General features: G+C 49.5%; 2 protein-coding genes across 3 annotated transcripts in view; one reads left to right on the plus strand and one right to left on the minus strand.

Moving 5' to 3' along the window:
* Nucleotides 1-2441: 2441 nt before the first annotated feature.
* Nucleotides 2442-13404, minus strand: LOC140479595 (ankyrin repeat and SOCS box protein 12-like). Of its 2 annotated transcripts, XM_072573419.1 has the most exons (3): nucleotides 13376-13404; nucleotides 4299-5080; nucleotides 2442-2575 (listed from the first exon to the last, which is right to left on the minus strand). In XM_072573419.1, the coding sequence occupies exons 2-3, from the start codon at nucleotides 5050-5052 to the stop codon at nucleotides 2442-2444; spliced, it is 888 nt and encodes a 295-aa protein (XP_072429520.1). In that variant the 5' UTR covers nucleotides 5053-5080; nucleotides 13376-13404. The 2 variants fall into 2 exon arrangements, with proteins under 2 accessions (XP_072429520.1, XP_072429519.1); XM_072573418.1 differs by lacking the exon at nucleotides 13376-13404 and having other exon boundaries at nucleotides 4299-5112.
* The window catches only part of mrps14 (mitochondrial ribosomal protein S14), a 9521-nt gene continuing 7700 nt past the window's right edge, over nucleotides 12439-14259 (plus strand). Inside the window, exon 1 of the mRNA XM_072573417.1 lies at nucleotides 12439-12541. Coding sequence (XP_072429518.1) covers nucleotides 12476-12541 — 66 coding nt within the window. The 5' untranslated portion in view covers nucleotides 12439-12475. The remainder of the gene's footprint in view (nucleotides 12542-14259) is intronic.

The raw sequence follows: 14259 nt of genomic DNA on the forward strand, positions 1-14259 counted from the left end.
GGCTTTCAGCAACACTTGGCATGGGGGAAACTGGCATACCGCAATGTCAATGGACTGATGATCCAGAACTACCCAGGCTAAAACTTTGGGGATATGGGTTTGAATTCCACCAATTGGCTTCTGGGGAAATTGACATTCCATTCATGAATACATCTGGAATTGGAAAGCTAATTTCAGTAATGGTGGCCATGAAACTATCAGCAATTGTTGCAAAAACCCATCTAGCTCACTAATGTCTTTTAGTGTAGGAAATCTGCTGTCCTTACCTGGCCTGGCCTACATGTGACTCCAGAACCATAGCAATATGGTTGACCATTAAATACTCTCTGAAATAGTCCAACTCAGCTCCAGGGCAAATAAGTGAGTGAGTTGGCAAGGAACAGAATGAGATGGAGACAAAACCAGAGAGTTTCTGGGAAGGCACCAAAATTAACAACTATAACCCAAAACAATTTTGTGGGACAATGCAACCATAATTAATCAAATGCCACCTCTGCAACATCACCAGTGCTTGCTAAAAACCTCAATGCATTTGGTAACTCTGGACATGACTATTCTGGTGTTTCAGAGGCTAGTCTCCAATCCTGCACAATCCAAAACTTAAAATCTGCCACCTACAACAAAACATGTCAACCATTGTCCCTGCTCTTGCTGACCTCCACTTAGGCTGGCACAGTGATTAGCACTGCTGCCTCACAGTGCCAGGGACCTGGTCTCAATTCTATTTGACTGTCTGGGTGGAGTTTGCACATTCTCCCCGTGTCTGCATGGGTTTTATCCTCCAGTCCAAAGATGTGCAGGCTAAGTGTATTAGCCATGGGAAACGCAGGGATGGGGTAAGGAGGTGGGCTTGGGTGGGATGCTTTTGCAGAGTCAGTGTGGACTTGATGGGCTGAATGGCTTGCTTCCACACTGGAGGACTTCTATGAGTATATGACTCAGTTTAGGAGTCCCTGACAAGGATACAAAAATTAGAAGCAGGATTAGGCCATATGGCCCCAACAGGCAAAAGTGGGGACTGCAGATGCTGGAGATTAGAGTCAAGTGTGGTGCTAAAAAAAAGCATAGCAGGCCAGGCAGCATCTGAGGAGCAGGAAAATCAACATTTCCCTGACATGCTATTTGAAACACCATAGCTGATTGGATTATGGTCTCAACTGCATTTCCCTGTTGGCACCCTACCGTCATAACCCTTGTTAGACAAAAATCTTTCTAACTCATCCTTGATTATATTCAATGACTCAGCTTTCACTGATCCTTGGAGAACTTTAAAATTCCCATGCTTCTTTTCAAATTTCTTTACAGCCTTAGCTCTCTTCTAATTTTGCAATCTCCCCCAGCCTTACAAATGTCAGAACTCTTCCAACTCTGGTCTTTTGATTATCCCAAGCTTGCACCACTCCACCTTCAGCTGCCAATGCGCAAACTTTGGAAATCCCTCCAAATTCCTCCCAGCCTTTCCACTTCTTTGCCCAATTTAAAATCTATGATGGCCCACAGCAGCAGAAGTGAGTTCCAAGGGCCTGTGGCACTGAGATTCAAGGCTCTGGGGAGAAAGGCCCACTTACCTTATGGAGTTAAGACTACCTTGGCTCTGTTTTATTTTGTATTTCTGCCTTTGTTCTTTTTAATTCTGGTTTTAGCGAAATAGATTTTTTTTGGTTTTTGTACCTATGATGGCAATGGAGAATGGTGACTTTGTACACTCTTCACTATACTCCTGCACTTTTGGACTTAAGTACATGTGACAATAAAACCCAATTCTTTCTTCCTATCTCATGATGTGAATCAGTTGGACATTTTGTTTGAAAGGAATTCTAAGTTAATATTAATAGCAATTATTGGAAACTGCTCCCACTTACTCTAAAAAATTATCCCTGAGCTAATTTTTAAAAATTGTGTGACAGTCCACAAACTGCTTGCTGTCACAATGTTTTGATTGCCCTTTTATCTTTACATTTGCCATTTACAATTACTGCATCAAAATTTCAGACAACCTTTCTCATGTCAACAATCACGGTGTAGTTGCAGGCTCTGGCCATTAGGTGGCACAGTGGATAGACGGCTTTAAGTGACTATCTCCCACTTTGACGCCATCTTGTTGGAGAAAATAAAACGACCGTGAGCAATTCTCACGAGCAAGTAAGTTTCTGGCAAAGCTTTTTGAAATTTATGTTGCGAATACAGCATTTTTTGTACATCTTCCTTTACTATGACTTATGGAATAACTTACTACATAGAGTGGATTAAGGAATTCTACTTGTAATCAGATGCTTGGGCCAATTACAACGAAGCTGCAGGAGTACAAAAGGGTTGCGGTGGGGATGGAATCGTGCTGCTGGTACAGTTGGCTCTCCCTCCTCTCTGCTGCAAGGTAGGGAAGGGTGGACTGAGTGCGTACCTACTTATACAGATCCACACAACCTTGTTGTCTATCCACCTCAAGTCTGGTGCTTCAAATACTTCCTTAGGATTAGCGGTATGTCCAGTTGGTCAATGGACTGTAGCCGACTTAGGAGTTTGAGGGATTTACGGATTGCCATTCTGGTGAGTGACATCAACGATCTTGGCTGAGCTGGAAAAAAGAAATCAAACATACGGTTCTATGTGAATAGACTATGCCCTGAGGAGACTATTTGGCCATTGTCTGGCCTGCAGAAGAGTGCAGTTTAATTGGGAAGATGAGATTCTCCTAAGGTTCCTCTCCTACTCTCCCAATGGTTTCATCTCTGACTGAGGGACATATGTCAGTAGAACTTATCAGGGCCTTGCTTCATTGGATGTCTACAGATGGTGGGTGAAATCTAATGCAATCTAAAGTCAGGTGTGGAAGTGGGAGTCACTGTCGTGTGGGAACAGGTTGATTCTTCAATTGCTTTTGTGGTTCTCAGTCCATTTCACATTCATGGTGTGTGGGGACAATGGTGAATCTTATGGGGCAGGTCAGCAAGAAGTTCTTGCCCCACTATACCCTGCTGTGAACTCTTGGGGTTGAAGGTCATCACACCACAGTTAAACAGCACTTGGCCAGACCATCATTTGATACAAACCAGAAGCATCAGTGAAGACTGTGGTGCTTCCCAATCCCACTCCAACCCCCAGAGGTGTCACAGGTCCAACAGGATGTGGCCTTATGCTGGTTTATTGACTGCTGCAGTCAGAGTATGGAATTTATTTTCCCCGTCTCTTTTATCACAGATGTGAACAAAGAGCCAGGTTGGATCTGTTCAGCTCATCAGTCCCTGTCTCAGACAACAACAGAGGTCCTTCAGCTCAGATTTCACTGCGGCTCCTAATCTTGCTGAGATGTCAATGCCATGAGATCCTGAAGGACGGAGCAAACCTGTGGGCCTATCCATAGAAAGAAGACCAACACCCCCAGGATAGGTTGGCTCATTATGACATGGGTTAGTCTCTAGTCAGACAATGGGGTACGATCGTAATTTTTGGAAGAGCATCCATCAAGATCCTGTCCCATTATCGCTGACCACTCCTGAGTTGGGATTAACATCCTCTCAGTCACCCTCAAGAGGCCCTCCAGTTACACTGCACACCATTACAATGGTCAGCCATCTGCTTCAGCCTCCCCTGAGCCGACAGACATCACTGTCCCTCATGCTTGCCCCTTAGTTCTCCCATTATTGGGGCCATCTTCACTTTTAGCAGCGAGCAGATCCATGAGACCATCCACTTCCTGCCTATAACTGTGAGCTGCCACCATACAATATAGTACTCTCCCCTCCATCACTGACACTATGTCAGCACTCCCCAGTCCCCTCAATTCAATCTCCAAAACCCTAATGTTGATATGAATCAAGCAGCACTTTAGGCACAAGAGTCAACAACATCCCTGTCTGTGAAGCTCTTTCAACACTGTAGCTGCACCACTCACATTCTTAGGTAATCCTTCCACTTTTCCACAGTGACCCTTCAACCCTTGGTCAGCCTCCTTGCACAGATTAGAGTTCACTCCCCCAGCCATCCTTTGTAACCTGGGCAACTGAAGTTACTGACATCAATCATGGCAGAACATGGACTAGTGCTCCCCAATGAAGACAAACCAGTGACTACTCACTCCGATGTCCAGGAAGACAACAGTCTCACATGCCTCAGCTATGTAGTAGTGAGCCTGGTGGCACGATTCTGAATTTTGGTGTCTTGCCCAGTTTAGCTCCCCATGCACTTTGCTGTCGCAAGCGCTTCGGTGGAAACTCACCTTTGTTGTTCCCAACCTCAGAGAAGACTCCCTCCCTAAACCTCTCCACTTCTGAGATAATGCTTGGCTCCGACTGTCTCACCTGTGGCTCGTGCCAGAAGCTCGGCAGCTTTGTTCTGCTGTGTATTTTTCACCGGGCTGTGGCCTGGCAGATAAAGGTTTGCTCCGAAGTCTATGAGCAGCTGGATGTACTGAGGCCCACAACCGTACCTGAGGCACATTTCCAGAACCGTCTTTGGCTGTTTGATCTTTGCTAAGAGTCTTTGCTCTGTGCAGTTGAAATCAGGGTCAGCCCCGTACAAGAGGAGCAGCCGGAAGCATTCGTAGTGTCTATAAACTGAGGCCAGGTAGAGTGGGCCGCTACAGGCACAAGCATTTGATGCCCATTCTGGCACCTTGGAGCGCACGTTAACTTCAGCCCCATACTCCAGCAGCGCTTGCAGAATATCCATATCCCCTTCTCTGGCAGCAGTTAGGACCGGCGAGCAGTTGTTGTAGATACTCCCATTTGGATTGGCCCCTGCTCTTAGCAGAGCCCGGACACAGTGCAAGTGCCTACCACTCACAGCTGTGAACAGAGGGGTCTGAGCTTTCACATCTAAACTGTCCACCTCGGCACCGTACCTCAGGAGGATTTCCAGGCAGCTCACGTGGCCTTTGGAGGCTGCCAAACGCAAAGGAGTGCCCGGCACCCCCCAGCCGCTCCGATTATTGATGAACTGGACGTACCTCTCCTGGGACAAGAGCTCAGACAAAAGTGTGGCATCGTTTCTGGAGATGGCCTGGTTAATCTGATTGACTTCCACATTGTCATCTTGATTTCGGGGCTGAAGCATCGAGAAGATTTTACTGACGTCCACCAGGCTCATCTTCATCGGGCTCATGATCTGGTCCACTTTCAGCATGTTGTCGGATTCTCTATCAGGCCAGTATCACACAGAGGCATTCATGACGCTGCTGGCTACTCCTGAAGGCTACTTTGACATTGTCCATGATGCAACACAGCGATGATTATGAGGTCAGTTGGGCAGAGAGTTGCATTGTCCAACATCACAGGTCAGCTCATAGATAGCAAGGAAAATAGTTCTTAAGACGCAGATTTGCAACCAACTTAGAATGTCACCCAAGTCCCGTCAGCATTGCCTCTCTGAATTTGGATCTTATGCATGCGTCTCTTCCTCAAGTGTTCTTGGGCAGCCTGCCAACAGTATTAAAGGAACAGTGCATTTGTCTGTGGTTGCGGTAGAATTTTAAAAGAAGGAAAACATTAGTGAAGGAGCTCGTGCGTGGTCAGTTTGCGATCAGCATTTTGGTGGTGCAAGTGGCAACAAAATACTTGCAGAAGTTATGAACAAACTCTGGAATGCATCCTCTACGGAGTTACAATAGCCCTGACCATGTCCATAAACCATCCTTCACTGTTAACCAGATTTCCCAACTCCTGGTAACAGACTGGGGTGCATGGTGAATCACAGACTCTTACGGCTGTTGGATTTTGGGATAAGTTCTGCATTTATAATTTCACTGGAGAAGAAAGTGGCAACGGGATAGATGGAACAGGATCTTAAGGTGGTGAACACTGAATTTTGCAAAAATTAACTTGTATTTTTGAGATATCCTTTGAAATCGAAGCGATACTAAAGAGAGTTCTGAAAAAGGAGGGTAGGTGGATTACTTGGTTATGACACCATTTCTAAGAAGTTAAACCCTGGCTGATGTTGCTAAAAAATAAAGAAAACAGAAACTATGTGGGAGGTTTGGGTTACAGTTTATAGTCAGTATCAGAACATACTGAATTCTTGTGAGGAGAAGCAAATCTCTCTCGGGAAGCGGTCAGGATTTCGACGAGAAGCTGACTAAAGAAAAGTCTGAAAGCTGGAAAGCTCTGTGGATCGTTTGGTGATGCTGAAAGCTGGGTGTTTTCACCAGAAGGAGTTGATCTATGAAACAAGAGTGTTATTGGTTGGTCATTTGAAAAGGATCTCTGAAAATCTGCATTTGTCAGGACGGTCATGACCTGAGGCAGACTGGAGTCATAAAAATGCATCTTGCCAATGATAATCATGCTTGTGAAACTCGGGGGCGGAAGCTTTTGTCAGACTCCTAACCGCCATCACTACCACTCCATCCGCCTCCACCGTGTGAATAAAGAAACAGCATATTATGAATCTGCATGGCTATGTCATGTCTCACATACTGAAGGGGGAAAGCTTGCAACTCTGCATGGCATATCTGTTGTGTCATCTAGTTAAAGTGAAATCTATTGTTCCTAGTGAAACTCTATTCTTCTGTTAATGCATGCCTAACTATATGCTGATTTTGAATTCAACTACTAGTGTAAAAGCTTTAAAAAGATGAAATCTTGTCCGTCAATTCCTTTTGTATGATTGTTTTACGCATTCATTTTTCAAGATTTTAGTCTCTATGGGGATTATAACAGTTGATACTCTTGAAGGCATGTGCCAACCAGAACCACAACCTAAGTCATACATTAAGCAACACTGATAGCAACAAAGCAAACCGTGGCACCAGCAAAACAGTGCAGGAAAGGTTATTCATTTATGTTCGACAAGAACTACAGTCATTTGCATGCAGTCCCACTCTTTACTGTGTTTTCTTCCTCTGTGGGGGAGAATCTTGAACTAGGTGCACAGTTTCAAAATAAGGGATTTCCCATTTAAGAGAGAGGTGAGGAGGGATTTCTTCTCGGGACAGTCATTAGTGCTTGGAAGTCTCTTCCTTGATAAGCAATTGGGGTTGGGGTCAAGTTTGAGAGACTTTTGACAGACAAGGGTTTTGGAGGGCAGACAGGAAATTGAACCCAAGAGCAGATCAGCCAAGATCATATTGAACACCAGGAAATTAACTATTTCTGTTTCTTGTCTCCATATCTGGGAGAGACATTTAATTTGATGGAGACATTCAGCTTTGTATTCCACGCTGTGCATTATTATTCCTTAGTACCAATATCACAAGTATAATCCTTGTCCATCTCATTTCAAATGTCTCCCAATTATGGTGGGAAGGCTTCATAGGCATCTTTCTCACTGACATTCCATTTTTCCTTAACTATCTAGTTAACATGGAAATACACCCCAGTACCCAGATGGTTCTCTAGTTTCAAGGGTACTTTCACTTTGCCTGCTTTTTTTTATGTTCTACAATTAACTATTTAACATTTGTAGGGAAAAATTAGTCAAAGAAATGAAAGTACACAATAGAGAATTTGGTTTGGGAATCATAATTAACATTTGCTGGGGACACTAATTTTACAGAGGGGTAGCAATGCATACAACTAATACTGAGGCGGTCTGTGATAAAATACACACTAGCACACTTTTGTAGAGTGTGTAAATTGGCAAATATATTTAATTACATGTACAGTGAGTATGATTGACGCAATTTTACGGGAGGAATTGGAAGTTGGACTATGCTTCAGAAAATAAGATTTTGTAAAACTCAGCAAAATGTGGGATCCAGAAGACTCAGAATGGTGGCAAGTTGCTCCCTAGCAAAGCCTGTGAACTGTACCATGCTTCCAAGGTGCGGAGGCCAGCTTGATATGCACATGTTGGAACAATGCAGGGTAGACAGCTCACAATGTCTGTTGCATCCAATGTGGTTCCAGTGAACACCCTCGGTTAAACATTCCCTGCAAATGATGCATTCAGCTGAAAATCATCTGTATGTGGGACTTTCAGATGTGGTATTGTTGAATTTCTTTTGCAACTGCAGAGTTTTAATTTTCTTTTGCGGGATGTGGGTGTCACTGATTGAGCTAGCATTTATTACACATCTCTAAATGCCACTGTGAAGGTGGTAGTAAGCTGCCTTCTTGAACCACTGCAGTTCTTAGAGTGTAGAGACACCCACAGTGCTGTTAGTGGGAGACCCAGAGACACTGAAGGAAAGGCAACATATTTTTAAGTCAGGCTGGTGAGTGAGGTGAAATTGGAGGTGATTGTGTTCCCATGTATCTATTACCCTCATTCTTCTATGTTCTAAGAACTTGCAGGTTTGGTGGAGGGAGGTTAAATATTTAAAGTGAAACAAGTTAGCGATTTATACAATCCTCAGCAGGCATCTTGCGGCATGGTGACACTGTCCCTAACTCTGGGCCGGGAGACCTGTGTTTAAGTCCACCTGCTCTAGAAGTGTGTATTACCAGCCCTTTAAAAATTGATTAAAAAGACCTATAAGTCTCATACTTTGCATGTTCAATTTTAAGAGTGAGACAGCCAACAAATATCTGATTCATTGCCAAAAAACAAACATCAGATAAATATTCAAAGATTATTGGCAAAATGTTTGCATTATACAAACATAAATATTGACCCTTGTCTGAGGAGAAACAAAGAAATGAAAACTTTGCAGAAGGTTAACTTTAAAATACTTTGGGCTAAATAATATTAAATTCATGGAAAAAGGAAATTATGGATTGTCCAAAATGATACTCTGATTCTGAAGTCCTTCTGCAACACAGGACCCTGCTAGCGCAAGGTGGGGGGGGGGGGGGGGCCTTCCTGAAAGATGCTGCAATTATTTTGAGTTTCTCTGCATCAAAGTGTAGATTCCAAGGAAATCCAGTTGAGACACATCCATCCAGACAGGTAAAGATGAGTTAAAGTGGGCTTTCAGATCACATGCTTTGCTAAAAACGAGTTGAAGAGAGAGGAGTTCTTCAGAAAGTCAGATTTTCTCATAGTTCAAAAATGCAATAATCTTATCCCACTCAGAACCAGGCGATTTTGAACGCTGAATATTCTCCAAGCTGAATGACTCTATTTGTGCTCTGTAATTCTTGCAGGTGCAACAGACTGTTGCAGTTGTACTCAGTGGCTTTTCCTTAGCAAACTGTCCTTTGCTTAAAAACTCAGGATACATTTGGAGAGCTTCTTATAATCTTTCAGACAGACAATAATATTTGGATTGCATCTCTTCATAACAGGAGTTACAATTGCAGGCTCTACAAAGAGATGCGATGTAGGCAGTGAAGAGGGAAAGCAATACATGACGGAGGAAGAACAGGAAGGAGAATGAGTACAGGAGACATCCAGGACATCATCAGACGAGCGAAGTGCCCTGAAGATAAACCTGCATCACCATGGCTAATCCTTAACTTTCTAACCCTCTACCCATTGCAGTGTTCTGTGGGTCAAAACCCTTAAATCAAACCACCAGCAAGACTATTGAAACTTTGTATAATCCCTTGTGGTACACTTCAGTTACAAGCACTTCATTAAAGATATCTGTTCTCACTTCTTTTTGTAATGTGTTCCTGGAGGAATCTCCTCATCCTCTGTGGAAACATGACCATTCTCCCCTTTCCCCTCCTGGGCCTAGTGCACCAGCACTGTAGCACAGAATCCTAGGAGCGATCTCTTCGATCTGTTCCCAACCAACAGCTCATTCCTTTACTGAAGGTGTTTTGATGCTAATTTGTATGTCCCTGAAGCTCCAGCTCGCCACTTCCTTCTGCTGTTCCTACTCGCTTGTTTCTGTACTCTCTCCCAAACAGCAAGCTGTGGAGTGGATGCCGACAGAGGGATGACAAGTGGGAGAGATTGAGCGAGGGAGCAGAGAGGAGAAACAAATGGGAGGGAGGAGGGAGGGAGGGAGGAACAACATCACAGGTGAGGACCTGAGACAGTGAGCAGGAAGGTCAGGGAGGAAGGCACCAAGTGTAAGGGTGGGGAGTGGCAGGGAAGTGGCAAACAGATGGCTCAATAAGCAGGAAGAAGTGAACAGGAAGGTTGTGGGTGTGGGGGGGGGCGGGGGTGGGAGGTGCAGCTACAGTGTTGCTTTTAAAGACTCAGGAACCATGTAAAATGAAAATGTCAGTGGGAAGGTCCCTAATTTACCAACAACACTAACACAAAAATGTATTAGTATTCTTCTCCTTGTCCCAAACTGCATGCAAGGTAAAAATCTCCTAATAGAACATTCACACAATTTGCTTATATAGTCCTCTACCTCACTTGCTTCCAGAAGGTAGCCTCCGAGCAAAGGTGCCACATAAATACAAAAATGCTTTTTATATCGTTACAAATAACAAGAAAAAGATATTTCAGCACAGCAGGCTGTTCACAGGAGGGGGTGGGGGGGTGAGGGGGGGGAGGGGTGAGAATTTGAGGGGAGGGGGTGGGGGTTGAGGGGGTGAGAAGGGAAGGGGAGGGGGTGAGAGGGGGGAGGGTGAGAAGGGGAGGGGGTGAGAGGTGAGAAGGGGAGGGAGTGGGGGGGTGAGAAGGGGAGGGGGTGGGGGGTGAGAAGGGGAGGGGGGTGAGGGGGGTGAGAAGGGGGGTGAGAGGAGAGGGCAGGGGGTGGGGGAGTGAGAGGGGAGGGGAGGTGGTGGGGGGTGATAGGGGAGGGGTGATAAGGGGAGGGGAGTGGGTGAGGGGTGAGAAGGGGAGAGGAGGGGGTGAGGGGTGAGAAGGGGGGAGGAGGTGAGGGGGGAGAAGGGGGGAGGGGAGGGGGTGAGAAGGGGAGGGGGAGGGAGTGAGAAGGGGAGGGGGGTGAGGGGTGAGAAGGGGAGGGGGTGAGGGGTGAGAAGGGGAGGGGAGGGGGTGAGAAGGGGGAGGGGTTGAGAGGGTGAGGGGTGAGAAGGGGAGGGAAGGAGAAGGGGTGGGGGTGAGAGGGTAAGGGGTGAGAAGGGGAGGGGTGGGGGTGAGAGGGTAAGGGGTGAGAAGGGGAGGGGTGGGGGTGAGAGGCTGAGGGGTGAGAAGGGGAGGGGGGAGGGGAGGAGGGGAGAGGGTATGGGGTGAGAGGGGGAGGGGAGGGGGTGGGGGGTTGAGGGGTGAGAAAGGGAAGGGGAGGGGGGTGAGAGGGGGAGGGTGAGAAGGGGGAGGGGGTGAAAGGTGAGAGGGGAGGGGAGGTGGGGGGGTGAGATGGGGAGGGGGGTGAGAGGGTGAGGGTGAGAAGGGAGGAGGGGGGTGAGGCTGAGAAGGGGAGTGAGGTGAGGGGTGGGAGGGGAAGGGGGAGAAGGGGAGGTGGGAGGGGGGGTGAGGGGGTGTGAGGGAGAGGGGTAAGAGGGGCGGGAGGGGGGAGGGGGGTGAGGGGGAGGGCTGAGAGGGGGAGGGGGGAGGGCTGAGAGGGGGGAAGGGGAGGGGGTGGAGGGAGGGGGGAGGCGGTGGAGGGAGGGGTGAGGGGGAGAGAGGGGGAGGGCTGAGAGGGGGAGGGGAGGGGGTGGAGGGAGGGGTGAGGGGGAGAGAGGGGGAGGGTGTGAGAAGGGGAGGGGAGGGGGTGAGAAGAGGAGGGGAGGGGGTGAGAAGGGGAGGGGGGGTGAGAGGGTGAAGGGTGAGGAAGGGGAAGAGATGGGGTGAGGGGGTGAGGGATGAGAAGGGGAGGGGTGGGGGTGAGAGGGTGAGGGGTGAGAAGGGGAGGGGAGGAGGGTGAGAGGGGAGGGGTGAGGGTGTGAGAGCGGGGGGGTGAGAAGGTGAGGGGGGGTGAGAGGGGGAGGTGAGAGGGTGAGGGGTGAGAAGGGGAGGGGGTGAGAGGGTGAAGGGGTGAGAAGGGGAGAGATGGGGTGAGGGGGTGAGGGATGAGAAGGGGAGGGGTGGGGGTTGAGAGGGGTGAGGGGTGAGAAGGGGAGGGGAGGAGGTGAGAGGGGGAGGGGTGAGAAGGGGGAGGGGGTGAGAGGGTGAGGGGTGAGAAGGGGGAGGGGAGGGGGGTGAGAGGGGGAGGGGTGAGAAGGTGAGGGGGTGTGAGGGGGAGGGGTGAGAGGGGGGAGGGGTGAGAAGGGGAGGGGAGGGGGTGAGAGGGGGAGGGGTGAGAGGGGGAGGGGGTGAGAGGGGGAGGGGTGAGAGGGGGGGAGGGGAGGGGGTGAGAGGGGGAGGGGTGAGAAGGGGAGGGGAGGGGGTGTGAGGGGGGAGGGGTGAGTGGGGGAGGGGGTGAGAGGGGGAGGGGTGAGAGGGGGGAGGGGAGGGGGGTGAGAGGGGGGAGGGGTGAGAGGGGGAGGGGGTGAGAGGGGGAGGGGGGTGAGAGGGGGAGGGTGAGAGGGGGGAGGGGTGAGAGGGGGGGGGGAGGGTGAGAAGGGGAGGGGTGTGAGAGGGTGAGGGGTGAGAAGGGGGAGGGGAGGGGGTGAGAGGGGGAGGGGTGAGAAGGGGAGGGGGTGAGAGGGGGAGGGGTGAGAAGGGGGAGGGGTGAGAGGGGGAGGCGCGGGGCGTGGCCGCTCTCGGGCCGTGTCCCGCCCTCCGGGTCCTGATTGGTCGGTTTGCGGAGGGGCCGGTCACGTGGCCGCTCGGGTCGGGTGTTCTCGCGGACATGGCGGCGGCGGCGGGAGTGTGGTGTGTCCGGGCTTTCGGCGTGTTACAGGGAGCGGGGCGTCAGGTGAATGGGTAGTGAGGGTGAGGGGGGTGAGGGTGAGGGGGTGAGGGTAGGGGGTGAGGGTAGGGGGTGAGGGTGAGGGTGAGGGGGTGAGGGTAGGGGGGTGAGGGTGAGGGGTGAGGGTGAGGGGGGTGAGGGTTAGGGGGTGAGGCGTGAGGGTGAGGGTGAGGGGGTGAGGGTAGGGGTGAGGGGTGAGGGTGAGGGTGGGGGTGAGGGGGTGAGGTTGAGGGGGGTGAGGGTGAGGGGGGGGTGAGGGGGTGAGGGTGAGGGGGTGAGGGTGAGGGGGTGAGGGTGGGGGGGTGAGGGTGGGGGGGGTGAGGGTAGGGGGTGAGGGTGAGGGGGGTGAGGGTGAGGGGGTGAGGGTGGGGGGGTGAGGGTGGGGGGTGAGGGTGGGGGGGTGAGGGGTGAGGGGGTGAGGGTAGGGGGGTGAGGGTAGGGGGGTGGGGGTGGGGGGTGAGGGTGAGGGTGAGGGGGAGGAGTGAGTGAGGGGGTGGGGTGGGGTATATCTCTGTTCGGATAAGGGAGTGTAATCCATCCACGGTATATCCCAGGAGAGGGTGTGAGACTCTCGGGCAGTATCCTGGGGAAGGCCTTGTGTAGTTTATAAAAAACCCATAGAACAGAACAGGCCCTTCGGCCCACGATGTTGTGCCGAACTTCTATCCTAGATTAAGCACCCATCCATGTACCTATCCAAATGCCGCTTAAAGGTCACCAATGAATCTGACTCCTACCACTCCCTCGGGCAGCGCATTCCATGCCCCCACCACTCTCTGGGTAAAGAACCCACCCCTGACATCCTCCTCTGCACCCTCTCCAAAGCTTCCACATCTTTGCTAAAGTGAGGCGACCAGAACTGCACACAGTACTCCAAATGTGGCCTAACCAAAGTCCTGTACAGCTGCAACATCACCTCATGACTCTTGAATTCAATCCTTCTGCTAATGAACGCTAATGCACCATAGGCCTTCTTACAAACTCTATCCACCTGAGTGGCAACTTTCAAAGATCTATGAACATAGACCCCAAGATCCCTCTGCTCCTCCACCTTACTAAGAACCCTACCGTTAACCCCTGTATTCCACATCCTTATTTGTCCTTCCAAAATGGACAACCTCACACTTAACAGGGTTGAACTCCATCTGCCACTCCTCAGCCCAGCTCTGCATCATATCTAATTCCCTTTGCAGCCAACTACAGCCCTCCTCACTATCCACAACTCCACCAATCTTCGTATTGTCTGCAAATTTACTGACCGACCCTTCGACTCCCTCTTCCAAGCCATTAATAAAAATTACAAACAGCAGAGGACCCAGAACTGATCCCTGCGGAACTCCACTTGTAACTGGGCTCCAGGCTGAATATTTACCATCTACCACCACTCTCTGACTTCGACCGGTTAGCCAGTTTTCTATCCAATTGGCCAAACTTTCCACTATCCCATGCCTCCTGCCTTTCCGCATAAGCCTACCATGGGGAACCTTATCAAATGCCTTACTAAAATCCATGTACACTACATCCACTGCTCTACCCTCATCCACATGCTTGGTCACCTCCTCAAAGAATTCAATAAGACTTGTAAGGCAAGACCTACCCCTCACAAGTCTGTGCTGGCTGTCCCTAATCAAGCAATGTCTTTCCAGATACTCATAAATCCTATCCCTCAGTACCCTTTCCATTACTTTGCCTACCACCGAAGTAAGACTAACTGTCCTGTAATT

This window comes from Chiloscyllium punctatum, chromosome 7, assembly GCF_047496795.1.
Source record: "Chiloscyllium punctatum isolate Juve2018m chromosome 7, sChiPun1.3, whole genome shotgun sequence".
Classification (NCBI taxonomy): domain Eukaryota; kingdom Metazoa; phylum Chordata; class Chondrichthyes; order Orectolobiformes; family Hemiscylliidae; genus Chiloscyllium; species Chiloscyllium punctatum.